General features: G+C 30.9%; 1 protein-coding gene across 1 annotated transcript in view; it reads left to right on the forward strand.

Moving 5' to 3' along the window:
- The window catches only part of LOC145329206 (uncharacterized), a 114,229-nt gene that overhangs the window by 50,806 nt on the left and 46,080 nt on the right, over positions 1–17,343 (forward strand). Inside the window, exons 3-8 of the mRNA XM_080173257.1 lie at positions 2,065–2,127; positions 4,929–5,009; positions 5,372–5,420; positions 13,611–13,751; positions 14,694–14,819; positions 16,271–16,366. Of these exons, the coding sequence (XP_080029383.1) occupies positions 2,066–2,127; positions 4,929–5,009; positions 5,372–5,420; positions 13,611–13,751; positions 14,694–14,819; positions 16,271–16,366 (555 nt within the window). The 5' untranslated portion in view covers position 2,065. The remainder of the gene's footprint in view (positions 1–2,064; positions 2,128–4,928; positions 5,010–5,371; positions 5,421–13,610; positions 13,752–14,693; positions 14,820–16,270; positions 16,367–17,343) is intronic.

Here is a 17,343-nt window from a genome sequence, read left to right on the forward strand (position 1 = left end):
TCTCTCTCTCCATATCTCGTTAAATTAAACTGTTTTAATTAATTTTATTTTTCGTCCAATTTTTTTTTGCCTAAAGATTCTTTGTGTTTTTTCTTTTTAGGTTACACAGGAACAATTGGCATTTTCGTTCAAGAACAGTTAGCAGGTAAACAATATCTATAAAAGTGCTTTTCGTCAAAGTACCAAGTGAGCACCCGTTAAACCCCTACCTCCCACCTTATTTTAAAAATTTAAATAAGCATGGATGTAGTTTTCTTTATTTATTATTGACCCCTGCGGGGAACCCTTACCCTACAGGGATATCCTGCATGTATTTTAACGTGAAACACTTGGAATTTTGAGGGGAACCACCTGAAAAAAAAGTGGCTTCGCTTATATTATACTTTGTTGATCCAGGAATCAGTATACCAAAAATCAGACCGATTGGATAATTAGATCACATAAAAATTTGTTGCTATAAAAGTAAAGAAATCAACATGTTTAAAATGGACGTACGGTCATTATGGTAATGATTATAGAGTTGCTAGGCTTTCTAAATCTTTCCTAACTACTAAAGGAATCACCACGCAAAATTTAAAATCGATAGGACAATTCTAACATGTCTAAATAAACGAAAAAAGCTATCCGTTACGGACGGACGTACGGACGGACCGACCCTAATTATAGAAAAGCTTCGCTTTTAAAAATCAGACCGATTGGATAATTAGATCATATAAAAATTTGTTGCTATACGGACGTACGTACGGACATTCCGATAATGATTACAAAAAAATGGTACCTAAATACTATAGGAGTCATCAAGCAAAGTTTAAAATTGATAGGTCAATTCTAACATGCCTAAAAAGCTATCCGTAAGGACGGACGGACGTACGGACAGACCAACCATAATTTATAAACTAGAAGCACAAAAATAGTGGATGGGAATACGTAGAAGTAGATTTAAAGTGTATTTATTAAAATCAAGAATAGATTTATTGGAGAAAAAAACAGGAAAAAGTTTTAATAAACACCAAAGATATGGGGAAATACGTCAAACATGTAAAAATAGCCAAAAACCTGCAAACGGGCAGTCTGACTATCATTGTTGTCTTCTTCAAACGACAGGTAATTTAATTTTGATATCTTTAACTGAAAAAATTTCGAAAATCGGACCATAAACACCAAAGATATGGGGAAAAAAATGTGAAAAATATAAAAATAGCCAAAAACCTGCAAAAAGGCAGTCTTGACCGTCTTTGTTGTTTTCTTCAAATGACGGGAAATTTAATTTTGATATCTTTAACTGAAAAAATTTTGAAAATCGGACCATAAACACCAAAGTTATGGGGAAAATTTGGAAAATATAAAAAATAGCTTAAAACCTGCTAAAAAGCAGTCCGACCGCCATTGATGTTTTATAATTGTGCTCCTTAATGATGGGAATGTTGTCAAAAAATTTCAGCTTTCTATCTTTTGTAGGAGCCGAGAAAATCACATTTCCCCCAATTCATTAATTACGGACGGACGGACAGACGGACGGACGGACGGACGGACAGACGGACGGACCGACGGACCGACATTGTGAATTATAGAGTAGCTTCGCTACTAATAAACAATTCTGCATCGTATTGATTTTTATGCTAGAACATAGGAAATTATACTATATAATAATACACATTTCTGTACCGTATTCTCCAATGCCCTAGAGCGTATGAAATAGTACTAAATTTATAAACATTTCTGTGTAGCGTATTCTCCAGTGCCTTAGAGCGTATAAAGTAGTACTAAATTTATATACATTTCATTAGCGTATTTTCCGATACCCTACAACGTATAAAATATTACTATTTTAATATACTTTTCTACAGCGTATTCTTTATTACCCTAGAGCGTATCAATCGATACTAAAAAATGTTGTTATTCTATATCGTAACAATTATTGTGTTATATAGTATTACATAGTGTTATATATTAATTATATAGCTGTAGCGTACTGTCGGGTCCAATACTCTCCAGAGTATCATTTGATACTAAATAAAAAAATTATTTTTAACAGTGTATGTATCTATCTATCAATCTATCTAGAATGAATGATGTATCTAGCCAGCAGAATGTTCTCACCATATCTGATAGTTTTATTACACAATGGTAAGTTTTGTTTATTAATTTACAAGTAGCTGCGCTCCTTGCCTTATCGCGGCAGGAATCTCCATTCAAGATTTTGCCTAAATTTACGCTACAAACGTACGGACACACTGAATGTGCAAAAAACTCTTAAGGGATAAGACAATGGACGATAAATTGATTTATAGCCCAAATGATTATAAACAATGTTACCCTTAGTGTATATTCTATAATTGGTTTGGTCACAACTAGTTTAGAACCATCCAATGACGATTTTTTAAAAGTATCCAAAGTATTATAACTTTGGGTACCGGTATATTTACAGTCCAATGTCTTCTCCCTCTCTCACAAAAACTCTACTTTTAAAAGTTTTAGAATTAAATATTTATAATATTTTTCAGACATATAAATCATTTACAACAAAAATTATTTCTAATCAATCTTTGTAATTGGATTTTAATTAATTTGTTTTTATACTTTTAATTGCAATAATAAGTACAAAAATGAAACTTTAAAATTAATGTTCAATTTCTATGGGATATTTCAGATAAAAACTTTGGGTACCAGTATAATTAAAAGTCCCTTGGACAAAAGGAATTCTACTCAATTATTATTCCTAGAACCCATTGGTTTATTGAGTTGAGTGTTCAAAGGTTCAATCACTAATTGTAATCTCCAAAAGTTGTAATTTTGTGTATTATCTTTGGGGATGTATATCAATTTATCGGCCATTGACTTATCCCTGTAGTTCCATGCCAACAAAGTGTGATGTCATCAACTTTGTTTATACATAATTCATTTTCTCGTATTCATTCGAATCCAATGGATAGGGACCGGTTCTCATCCATACAAAAAAACTATGTCTAGCAGCGTATTATTTATATCCATCTTTCCACGAATATAGAAATGTACAATCATAAGATTAAAACCAGTTTTTTTAGCCGGTGCCTTAAGCCTTTCTATATCCGCGGAAAGCCGTTTATAATACGATGCGAGAAATAACTATTAAATATTCAGGAAAACATAAAATAAAGCAAAAATATCCAGGCATCACAAGGGATAAGACAATGAACGATCAATTGATGTACATTCCTAATGATGTGTGGCATAGTGCCTTCTTCATTCAAGTTTATGCATTTCCATCCCTGTCCACATTCCTATACTTCTCCAGCTGAGTCAGACCTACACTGATAACCGCCACCATGTTCCATCCTGCTGCGTTGAGGAGCCAGTTGATTTATGTAGGCCTTTGTGTGAACATCTCACCACCAGCTTACATTCGGTAGACTGTATACCTATATGCTAGGTTGTCGACAGTCTTAGTTCCTTATTCCTGTGCACGTGGTTTTCTGTCCTGTACAGAAAACGTGACGCCCAAGCTTTTAATTGATATAATATTTAAATATACTCAATAAATAATCATCCCATTATTCTGCCTATTCTGACCAGTTTAAATGTATAATAAATCTTGTATTTTTTTATGAAATACCTTTGTTAGATTATTAATATATAATTGCGCCGAAGCTACTCTATACTCGTATTCCGGTCTGTCTGTACATCCCCTCTTACGTCAGATGATACACAAAATTTTCTCCTCTGCAGAATAAAATACTTGAACAATCAACTTATGTATCAACCAATAAAAATTTCAATCATCATCATCGCCATTTATCTCTTCTTTTCAGAGCATAGGCCTAGCACAATGGTTCTTTATTTTTTCTTTGAATTGGTCCTCAGTAGAGGCATCACTGAAAGAAGATTTGTTTCTTTCAGTTCATCCAGGAATTTCTTCCTCCAGGTTTTTTTGGTCTACCTGGTTCTTCTTTCCCGTGAAGGGGCTCCAAGTCAAGGCTTGATTGGTTAAATCATCTTTTCTTATTCTTTTGCTTAACAACTTAAGGGACTTGTAATGAAATTTTTATCCACTAATAAAAATTTCAATGCAAGTCCCTTAACCCATTAGTGCCGAGCGCCACTTTTATGGACCGATCGAGCTGAAAATCTCAGGGAAGCTTTATAATGGTAAAAACGGAATTCCAATTTTTTTGTTTTGCTCTAGTGGCGTTTTTTGGTGCTTTCCCCCGGCATTAAAGCCCGTTTGCGACCTAAATACCCGGTTATTTGGCCCAAAAAATTAAAAATGTAATTTTTGAACGCCCAAAGTGAGATGAACACTTTTTAAAACTACGATACGATCCGTAATTGAAAACTACATAACCTCATGTAATTGATAGAGCTACAACTAACATACAAAACAATTTATATCACATTTAAGATTTTGGCTATAGGTACCACCCCTTTTTGGTTAATAAACCTGGTTTTTGTTGTTGTTGTAAAAAAGATCTATTAGTAAAACCGGGTAATGAAAATTTCAGACTTTCCCCCCATATGCCGAGCCGGGTCTATATAGAACGTAAAAAAACGATAAAAAAATCATATAACAATAATAATAATTTGAATAAAACGAATTCACAAATGAATGTAAATGCCAATAAACTTTAAATTTCACGAAAAAAATCACTAACTTTACTTCATAAACAAAAAAGTTAGGAGGGGTATTTTAAAATCACCTTGTTTTTCTTGGTTTTCAAATTTTGTTGAGCTATACCGGCAAACGGAAGTAAGCAAATCTGCCTGCTCCAGGGGGAAATGAAAACCAGGGTAGTAGAGGGGGGATTCATACTGAGAATGATGCAATCCTAAAACTGAGAACCGGTTTTTTTCGGCATTTTCTGGAACCGGGCGTTAAAAGCCGGTTTGTCACTAATGGGTTAAGTTGTTAAGCAAAAGAATAAGAAAACGTTGAATTATTGTTTTTTTTTTAGGAAATTGGAGAGATTATGTAGATCCTCCGAGCTAGCAGAAAAGGAGGAGTGTGCAAGACTTTGCGCCTCTCATCCCGGGAGGTAATTATTATTTTACAGTCCTAATTTAATACAAACACAAATATTTGTCTGTAGCTGTATTTAGTGCCCCAGGAAAATGGGGATATATGTCAAAGCTTTTGGCCTACCTATCATATTGACGTCATAGTAGAGGGAAAGAGAAAGGGAAGGGGGAAAGAAACCCCCTAGAAAAGAGATGGGTTAAAAGGTATTTCCTGACGTCAATAGAATAGGTAGGCCAAAAGCAGTGACGTAAATCCCCATTTTGCTAGTGCACTATAAACAGCTACTATTTGTTTGCTAGAATTTCCTTTTTAAGTTTGACGGAATATTGCTTCTGACAGATCATCTAGAGTAATAAATATATTGGTCTTTTTTTTAAGGTTTGTGGAAATTTGCTCTGGGGAGGCGTTCAAGACAACAACTCTACAGGTAAGTTAGGTTGATATAATCTCAATCCTCCGGGGTCCTAGAAGAATTATTAGATTTTTAATAGATTTGGTAAGTTTTTCTTTGGTTAGAGTATGTTTTTCAGTGAGGGAGAGGATATGTTGACGATAGTACTCAAAGTTCTCTTTTTCGTGGAATCCAAAACTTTGGGGACCTTTTATTGACCTTGATTGAGTTGTACAAACTTTCAGTATCCATTCTTGTAATTTTGTTTATCATACTTGGAAGTGTGCATCAATTTATCGTCCATTGTCTTATCCCTTCAGATCTTTGGATTTGATTAAACATGGTTAATTAGGGTTGGTTTACTAGATAGTTCAGATTAATTGGGTTAGGTTAGACCCTTCAAGGATAGGACTCCCGGGTGGTTTAAATTAAATCTTTTGTGGCGAAGCTACTTTAGAAGTCTTATTATTAAAAATTCTGACATACAATTCTAAAGGAAAATTTCCCCACAATCCTCTTCCCCTATTCGTCCCCTTCTTACCCACCCCTCTTCACTTACATGAGAAAACAAAATATACTTCCAGATACTTTAAAAGGTTTCGTGATTTTTTGTAGAATTGATTGTTACAATAGCTACCCCTAGTTAGTAGGGGGAGAGGGAAGGGATTCATCTAATACATTTCCAAATATAGCATCCCAAATTTGTTTGGTGGGAGGGGGGGGGGGGGTGGGCTTGGTTAAAATCCAATGTTTCTATACATCGAATGTCCTTGCCGTTACGATATAATTAAAACTAAAAAATATATATTTTTAATTTGTTTGTCTTCTTATTTCTTCAATTATGATAAAAATATTAACTATATTCTATTGACGTATTTCAAATATATTTTTTGTGTAAAATTAGGGAAAACTATTTTAGGATTGATATTCTTTTATTCAAAATATTGATAATTCTATTATTTATAATTGCAATATTTTGCTCTCTTTAAACATTGAATATAATTAAAAATCACCTATTTTATCATTAAAAAAATACAAAAATCGCCCAAAAAAATTTTATTTTATCAAATTATATGATTTGTAACTAAAATTAATTCTTAAGCTATAAGACAATGGAGGCAAACTAATATACATCCCAATGATTATAAATAAAATTACTCATTCTATTGATTAAAATTATTGGATGAAAAGTTATAAACTATAAAATTTGATTAACCAAACAGGTTTCAGTAAAAGTACTCAAAGCTTTTACAGACAATGAATGAGATACTATGTTGTTTTTAAAACTTTGGGTACCAGTATAATTTACAATGTAATATATCCCCTCTAATCTCTTCCAAAGGTAGATTTAGAGTAGATGCTCATAAAAGACGAATCTTTAGTCTTTACACAGAAGAACGTGTCCTAACTTTAGTGATTAAGAAATAGCTAGTCGGTGCTTTTAGTAAGTAGTAGATGTTATATGATCTATAGAATTTACATATAAAATCGTTTTTTTTTTTGTAGACTTCTTATTTTTGAAGTAATTTATTTTTTAAATTAAGTTGGTTTTAAGGTACTTAAACGCAACAAAAAAAGAATAAAATTGCCATTATGAACAAAAATAGGAAGATCTTTAATTTGACACCTTACTTTTTGAATTCTGTTGAGTAATTATTGAAAAAATCTATTTTGTTGAAAATCCTATATACCCTTAACCCACTGACAGACAGATGAACGTTCTTTTTAATATAATAAATAGACATTACTAAAATTAAAATTAGTGTATAGAAAATAAATGCATTCAACATAAAGTTTTGATGCATGTATTACATGATTATTTCCTCCTCTGTGTGTACTTTCTGGGTAAAAGAATATTACAATTTACAATTTTCATTCTGACAAGTGCAGTGTATCTATATGTTTTATAATTACTGTTTCAAATATTATAATATTGAACTTAGCTATTTTAAATATAATTTAGGCATAGACTAACTGAAATCCATGGTGGTATAAACTTACTAAAAGCCATAGCGGCACCTACTTACTAAAAGCCATGCAACATAAATTTACTGTAAGCAATTTATCATTATCTTGCTGAATGCTTTGACAAACTAACTTACTAAAACCTATGACAAAACTATCAAACTAACGACTATGCCAAAAATTAACTAACTAAAAACCATTGCACAAAATTAAAGAAAACACTAACTTACTAAAGGTCAAAACAAACTAACGCTAAAAGCCATGACAAAACTATCTTACTAAAATAAACTAAAACCCATCACAACAAAATCTTACTAAACACCAATGAGACACTAACCTAAAGAACAAAAAATTTACTCAAGACCATAGAAACACAATCTTACTAAATGTAAGGACAAAATTAACCTACTGTTTATGACAACACTTACTCACTTAAAGTCAAGTCAGCACTTACTAAATATTACTACAAAATAGCACCACAAGCATTACTTTACTAAAAGCCATAGAAACACTTACATATCCCTAAACCACTGGGATGTCTGGTTAATTGAAAACTTTATCCTTACATGAATACAGACATACAGACAGACAAACAGATAGACAGACAGAGAGACAAATAGACACAAATAAATATAAAACAAGGAAAATGAGGAATTATAATATAACCAAGAAAAATTATACTATATATTTCTAAAACATTGCATTGAATAAAAAAAAGTATACTTTTATAAATCAATATTTTGTAAAACAAGGAAATTTATCTTCATAATTGCAGCTAACAAACTTTGAAAACAACAGCTAAATTGTATACAGTAATACTTCAGTTATGTATTGTCCATGAGTAGCATAATGCAGTAATATTAATGTAACAAGGGCAATTATGTCCATAGGTAGTTCATATGCTATACAAATTTTATATTAAAAAACATATTTTTCATAAAAAGAACATTCAAATATTATACAGCAAGATTTATGTAAAATTTATATACTGTAATCCAAAATAAGTAAATAGAGATAAAGAAAGAAAGAAAGAGTGAGCGATAGATAGATGTAAAAAAAATAGAATAATTGTACTTATATAAAATGATTATTCTGAATACATCAATAAATATCTTAGAAATAACTATGAAAAAAATAACACTCAAAAATAACAAAAATACAAAACAATATTTCTGGAAAAATTATTTTTATTTTTCCAAAAATAATAAAGAGAAACAAGGATGATAAAATTCATGATAAAAGCTTAACATTTGCTTGACTACAAAATGAATATGGAGTAGATCTATAATTACTTGGATCTTACACCAGATTTTCATGTTCTATAATATACAGAACTATGTAGCAGGCTAAAATAATAATTTCCCCCATCCCCCTCCTTTTTCCCCATCATCTTACCTCTTACTAGATTAAACAGCCCAACCATTAAATGAGGGGGGAGATTGCAACCTAAATTAATGGCACTTTTTCTTCTGTTATATCATCCATGTATATTCTACATCCATTGAATAATTATAACTTTAAGGCTTACTGATTTAAATTATAAGATATTTTAATATGTATGATGCTAAAAAGGAATATATTTGTAAAAAAAGACATTATAGTAATGATTACAGAGTTGCTACTCTTTCTCAATTATAGTTAATTATCACAGAAATCATTAAAAGTATTAAATCAAATGAATAATTCTAACTTAAGAACCATGTTGGACATACAAATAGACAGATTGATCCAAAATGTAATAAGCTTAGCTTTTAATAATGGAAAAGTGATTTGTAGAGAAAAAATGTATTACACAAAACTTATCAATATAATACACATTAGAATAATATTCATATATTGGGTGGGTACAAATAATAAAAACAAAAACAATAATTTCCAAAAGTAGTGGAGTAAAACAAAATATAAATATTTTTTTAAAAATGTTAATTGTATTTTAGTGGTTTTTTAATCAGTTAAGAAAAACATAAAATCACAAAAACCGGTCACTAATATATCCAATGAAAATTATATACACATACTACATAAAAATCATTTTGGATTCTTTTTAGACTAATCAAATTTATTAATTTTTTTTGTTTTATGCAAGTGAGGGTAATGGCACCTTTTTCATTATCTCATGGATCTTAATCAGATTATTTCTTTGATTGGATTGTCAGCTTGGAACTGAAAATAAAATGATTTAAACTAAAAAAGCAAGATTCCTTTTAGTTTTACAATGATGTGTTGTGTACCTATTAAACATTAAAAGACATTTATTAGGTTTAATTGAGTTCTCTATTTTAATGAAGCTTTACATTAACCTTGGGAGGTTTTTATTTCCATTATTTCAAATCATCTGTACCCTAAAACTAGGAGCATGAATACAAGAATTTAAAAGTCAAGAATATAAAGTATTAATTAAAGCTTATCTTAAGAAATACTGCATTATCATTTATAAATAATAATGTGTCCAGCTCTTTATTAGTGTACCTACATATTTGGTTGTTACCATTTCATAAGTTTTACTGATGAGAACTTGATTAACAATTTCTAGTCAATGAGAATCAAGAAATTTAAGTATATTTTGAGCAGTCATGCTAGTTTTAAAATTATTAGCCAATGAGAAACAAGTTTTTCTAGAAACTTGACCAATCAGGTCTAGTTACAAAATTATAAGCCAAAGAGAAACAAGTTATTCAAGAAACTTAACCAATCAGAGCTAGTTTCACATTATTAGACAATGAGAAACAAGTTATTCAAGAAACTTGACCAATCAGAGCTAGTTTTACATTATTAGCCAATGAGAAAAAAGTTATTCTAGAAACTTGACCAATTAGATTTACTTTCAAATTATTATCTATTAAACAACAGACATACATAAAGAAAGTAAAAACAAGTTCTATAACATACAAAAAAATGAATGAAAGAATATTTTTTTCCATGATTACTTACCGAATACAATAACTGTATAGGAAAGGTTAGGGAAAAATTCTGTGGTCCATAACATTAGGAATTGGTGCCAAAATATCTTATTATCAATATACATGTATATATATATATATTTATCTATACATATATATGTGCACTGCAAGAAATGATAACATTGATTTTTCCAGAGAAATCCAGTTAATGGTTAAAGATCTCAAGCAGTAAAAAAATGTTTTTATTGATATAAGTAGAAAATACAATAATTCATAGGACTTTTTCCATCCAGATTTGTTGACGCTTTCCATTGTGGAAATAGTTTGAATATGCCAGCTATTGCTGTAAAGAAGGTGTCTTTACTATTATTTTTATAGCTAGCCGAGCGCCCATTGTTAGGCAGGTCAGGGGACCATTGTCATTATTTTGTCGGGTGACGAAGATCTTACTATTTGTTCATAATGGCAGTTTTCTTCTTTTTTTTTGTTGCGTTTTAGTACATTAAAACCGAATTAATTGTAAAAAAAACTTAAATTACTTAAAAGGTCTACAAAAAAACGATTGCATATCTAAATTCTATGGAAAATTTTACATCTACTACTTACTAAAAACACCGACTTGCTATAAAAATAAAAGTTAAGACACCTTCTTTATAAAAACAAACAGGATGATAAAGCAAAGCTCTAAAATAAAATCGTATGGTGAACGATCATTAATGTAATATTTTTAGAGTGTATTGATAATAGGTATACCTTGATAATGATATATAAAGTACATATTACATAATATTATATATTGTTTCTATGTTTAAGTATCTTTCTATAGCTGTGCGACCTATGCCAAGTATTTTCTTTTGTGTACAAGGTTAATTCACTTGAGCCTTAATTATTAAAATATCATAATTAAATATAATATATATTTCCATTTATTTTTTAAGAACACACAGCACCAAAAATCATAAAATGGACAAATGGACAAAGTGAGTTATAGAGCTGAAATTAAGTTCACATAACACAGAAAAAAATATATGATATGTAAATAATGAAACCTATTAAAAGTATAGTTTTTGAATTTTGAAGCATGACCGACAGACAGACGGACAAAATGTATGGATTAGATGCAATAAGGAATCTTCACTATAGAATTTAGCTGTCTCTCTTTGTTGGCAGCCCAGAAAATAACCTTTATCCCATATTTTTTCTGACTTACTTTACCTATGATGTTGTCATCCTTTATTTTTGGGTCTTAATGAACAAAAGAGATGACTTATCACATAAGAGGAGACATGAACAAGCAAGCTATTTCTCTACCTTATTTTCTATTTTTGATGCTGTGAGTATTGGTGCAAAAAATGGGGACATGATTCCAGTGACGTCATATTTTTCTTTCCCGAAAAAGGGAAGGGGGGAAGAAAAAAAGAGAAAAGGGGATTTTCCCCATCTCTTTTGAAGAGATTTTCTTCCCCCCTTCCCTTTTTCGGGAAAGAAAAATATGACGTCACTGGAATCATGTCCCCATTTTTTGCACCAATACTCACAGCATCCTATTTTTTTATTTCTTTTTTCTCCTCTTTTCTCTATATCTCTGTGTCTTTTTTTTTCATTATCTTTCTTTCATAATCCCTTGATCAAGCTATTTTTTTTTTCTTTCATCATGTTTCACTTTCTTACTTACTAGCGGCTATGCCCTTCGAGGCCTCTAGGGAAACAAAAAAAGTTTTCTTTCCAATCTATGTTAAGATCAGTTGTTTACCAAAAATATTATGGCGGCGCTTTATATTTATTTTGGCAATTTTTCTTGGGAGGGTGCTTGTACTCTCCCTCAAAATAGCTATAAACCTACCCAGGACCTGTGAGAAACTACTCTGTAAAGGAGAACCATATCGGTTAAGCGATTAGCGAGATTCTTCGGTACACACTTTTACTTTATTCGAAGGATTATAATTTGAAAAGGCTTTGTTTCTATTGTATGAAATCCACCTTGTTCCATATTGTATGATGTTAGTTTTACTGTAAGTTATGTATAACATTAAATTCAAATAAACTTTCAGTAAAATTTTATAATTATATTTAAAAACTAGTGGGTACTACGCCCATAGAGGCCTCTAGGGGGCACTTTTGGTGGTGTGGGGGAATTCGATCCCCTTAATATTAAATTTAAAATATTAAAAGAAACAGTAACACAATTTTTTTTCGGGGGGGGGAGGTGGCGATGTTTGAGGTACCCTCCCCAAAAATAGTCATGAAACTTTAGGAAGATCGTAAAGGAGAACCATATTGGTTAGAGAGATGCTTTAGTACAAAGAGACAAACATAAAGACAGATAGACCACCTGATACTTTTATAATAAGATTTGAGGATAGTTAATCATTAAGTAGTTTTGAGATGTCTCAAAAAGCCTAAATTAGAGAGTTAATCTAAAATTTTTCAAAACAAATTAGGTTAGAATACTTGAAATAGGTTATTAAAATATGGTTTTGGTATTTAAGATATTTTTAGCAATTCAATTAGATATGAATTAACTGCAAATACTTAAAATTTACTTAAATCTAATTTTGAAAATTGACCCATGGTTTTGAATTTAAACAAATAAGGTTAAAATACTTATGATCTTCAAATACGATTTTGATCTTAAAGATTTAATTAGCCATTTGCTTTGATAAATAAAATGCAAATGATTTAATATATCTTAACATTTTAATGTCCAAATTAAAATCAAAAGTTTGAAAATTGACCCTTGGTTTTGATTTTAAATAAATATTTGTTTAGCTTTAACCCTGCGGAAACAAAAAAGCTCTTTTTACCTTTACTTCACCTAACCTAACATAAAAAAGTCAATACTCTATAATTTAATTTGTCTGTCTGTCCGTCAGTCAATCCGTAATGCCTTGTAAAATGTGATTTTCTCGGCAACTATTTGAAATAGACATCTGAAATCTTTAGTGAAGATTGTTATAGCATGTACAAATCTAGTATATAAATTGTTTGTTCGTATGTCTGTTTGTCCTTTCATGATTTTTTGTGCTTTGCTTCTTATGGATGTTGTCATCTTTGTTCAATATGTCATAAAATAATTGTTGTTCATGCCAGAGAGAGAGGGGACAATTGGCTGTTTATTACACTAGTCCCCAAAGTTTTATAATAACGTTTTCTTATTCGTCGGCTTTACTACTCTGGGGCCTTCAGTGAATTGTGATTAATTTGTTCATTAAGTTGAGTATTAAAACGGTTCAGCCACTAATTCTAATCTACAGAAAGGGTAAATTTATGTATCATCATTAGGGAAGTACATCATTTTATCTGCTTATGTCTTATCACTTTAGATCCCTGCATTCATGCACTTGATTTTTAAATATTTTAGGATGTTGTCACTTTTGCGACGACGTTGGTATCAGCAGCGGGTGACCTCTCCCCCCCGGACTGTGCGCCCATGTCCCCGCTTAGCAACACCAGTATCTGTACGAATACAACCTCCCCGGGAAATCCTCTGGTCACGCCATTGGTGAGTTCAATAATTAGTTATCTAGTATTATATATCTATTGTAATATACGTCCCAGTATGTCTTTGAAACCGATTAATATTTGCTGAATTAGACCCAGTTCTGAGTCATGAAGAAAAAATCATGTATAGCATCTTATTATAGACATGGCTAAGAGTTTTAATCTTATAATTTTTTTATTTTAATATCAGCGGAAAGCTGTCTAACTTTTTTCTGTCTATTTATCTATACCTACCTAAATATTCAGATACCTTTCTTTCTATGATATATTCATTAAATTTTTCTTTACATTTTATTTTTAAATTTTTTCATCTATCTATTTGTCTTTGTCCAAAATAAACTATAATGCTTTCTATTTGTCAATATAAATATATCTATTAATCTGTTCATTAACTAACTATCTATATTTTTTGGTACCTATCCATCTATCTATCTATATTTTTAAAAATGTAAATCATCTATATACTACATACCTTGTCACCTATCTATCAATATTTTGTCTATGTTCAAAACGATACATGTATTTTCCTATATATATATATGTCTACAATACTATCAACCTATCTATCTATCTATCTATCTATTTACAGTATTGTGGGCCTGCATGTTGGCCAGCTCCCTTCGGAATTGCCTTGGCCATACTAATAGCAATATCTAACTATCTATCTATCTATATATATATATATATCTATCTATTTATCTACGTATTTATCTATCTATCTATCTACTTGTCTATCTATCTATTTACAGGATTGTGGGCCTGCATGTTGGCCAGCTCCCTTCGGAATGGCCCTGACCATACTGATAGCAATATCTAACTATCTATCTATCTATGTATTTATCTATCTATATATCTACCTTTCTATCTATCTATTTATCTACCTATCTATCTATCTATTTATCTACTTATCTATATATATATATATATATCTATCTATTTACAGGATTGTGGGCCTGCATGTTGGCCAGCCCCCTTCGGAATGGCCCTGACCATCCTGATAGCAATATCTATGGCTGTCTGTATTGTTATCACAACATTTGGAAACCTTCTTGTTATTGTCAGCTTTGCAGTAAGTACCTTTTAAGAATTGTCCTATAGATTTCAAACTTGGCATAGTGATTTCAGTTCGGCACAATTTGAAAAGGGTCCATTTAAAACACAGTAATTTTTACTTTTTTACAACATTCTTATGTGATATAATTATCCTATTCATCTGAATATATTTGGAATGCTGATTCCTAGGACAGCAAAGTACAATATTGTATGTGAAGTATCCTTTTAATAAAGTAACAGGATGTTTGTGTGTCTGTGTGTTTGTGTGTTTGTACCGAAGGATCTCGCTAACCGCTGAACCGATCTGGTTCTCCTTAACAGGGTAGCTTCTCATAGGTCCCGGGAAGGTTTTTAACTATTTTCTTGGGGGGTGGGACACCCCAAACCCCCCCAAAAAATGAAAAATCCCCCCCACCAAATTTAAAAAAAAAAAAATTTTAAACTAAAATGAAAAAAAAAAAATTTTCGCCCCCCTAAAAATTTATTTTTACTTTTTCTTTTAAAATCTAAAATAAGAAATTGAATTATTAAATTCAACTCTCTCCTCTGTGCCCCTAGAGGCCTCTAGGGGCGTAGCCGCTGGTCTCTAAAAAAGTACCAAGCCATTGATTGCCGTTTACTAGATCTTCCTGTCAAAACACAAACAGCTTACTACTTTATAATACAGGATAATACAGGATATATCTTATTAGAAAGTATACCAAAAGTTTAATTTATGAAAGTTTGATAATTATAATTTTGCAGAGATAATCAAGAAAACTTAATTAATCAATTTTTATCCTTAAAAAATGATTTAAAAAATTAAAATTGCATATAAGAAATTTTGGTCAGGGAGGAAGGGGACATTTGGCTGTTTATTACACTAGTCCCCAATGTTTTATAATAAAGTTTTCTTCTTCGTAGTCTAACAACTTCTGGGACTGGGGATTAGTTATAATCTACAAAAGGGAAAATTTTGTATATCTTTGGTCCAAAATATAAATTGAAAGCAAGGACGATCAAGTCGAATAGTAGTGAAGATGTAGTAATTTGAAAAAGTAAAGGGGAAGTTAAGGAAATAGCAGAAATGGGAAAGGGAACGAAAGTAAAAACAAAAGACCCATTTGATAATTATCTTCATACAAATAGCCTTAAACTTTCCCAAAACAATGTTAAGTTTTTATGCAAATTGTCAACCTACTGGTTCCCTATTTCAGGTTGTTTTGCTCCTCTACTGTTAAACATAGAAAACTAATGTTAGCTAGTTATTGCTGCGTATTTCCTCAAAATGTCTTTTGAGCAATGAAACAACTCCCATTACCCTTATTTTGAAAACAAATTGAAAAAATTATGGGGGTGGGGTTCATTTGTAATTTATGGCAGGTTGGTAGTGATTAGGTATAGAAAATATTAACTACACAACCCTTGCTTTCAATTTGATTAAATTAGGTATTTTCTTATATGTATTTATGTATTATGTTTTTCTAGGTTGACCGACAAATTCGCCAGCCTACAAATTATTTCATCGCTTCTCTGGCTATTACAGATATCTTAATTGGAACTGTCTCTATGCCATTCTTTACGGTAAGATCTATCTATCTACCTATCTTTCTCTTTATCTATATATCTGTCTATCTATCTATCTATCCATATATCTATCCATCTATCTGTCTATCTATCTATTTATCTATCTATCTATATCTATCTATCTATTTATGTATCTATCTATCTATCTATCTATCTATCTATCTATCTATCTATCTATCTATCTATCTATCTATCTATCTATCTATCTATCTATCTATCTATCTATCTATCTATCTATCTATCTATCTATCTATCTATCTATCTATCTATCTATCTATATATCTATCTATCTATCTATCTATCTATCTATCTATCTATCTATCTATCTATCTATCTATCTATCTATCTATCTATCTATCTATCTATCTATCTATCTATCTATCTATCTATCTATCTATCTATCTATCTATCTATCTATCTACCTATCTATCTATCTATCTATCTATCTATCTATTTATCTATCTATCTATATCTATCTATCTATCTATCTATCTATCTATCCATATATCTGTCTATCTATCCATTTATCTGTCTATCTATAAATCTGTCTGTCTATCTATCTAGAAATCTATCTATCTATTTATCTATCTATCTATCTATCTATTTATCTATCTATCTATCTATCTATTTATCTATCTATCTATCTATCTATCTATCTATTTATATCTCTCTCTATCTATCTATCTATATATCTATTATTTTATCTGACTGTCTGTCTGTATGTCTGTCATTCTATCTGTCTATCTATCTGTCTATCTATCTGTTTATCAATCTATCTATCTATATATCTGTCTATCTATCTGTCTGTCTTTCTATCTGTCTATCTGCCTGTCTATCTATCTATATATCTACTATTCTATCTGTCTGTCTTTCAGTCTATCTGAATGTCTGTCAGTCTGTCTATATGTCTGTCAGTCTGTCAGTCTGTCAGTCTGTCAGTCTGTCAGTCTGTCAGTCTGTCAGTCTGTCAGTCT

Source organism: Acartia tonsa, chromosome 10 (assembly GCF_053477335.1).
Source record: "Acartia tonsa isolate MP-2025a chromosome 10, ASM5347733v1, whole genome shotgun sequence".
Taxonomy (NCBI): Eukaryota; Metazoa; Arthropoda; class Copepoda; order Calanoida; family Acartiidae; genus Acartia; species Acartia tonsa.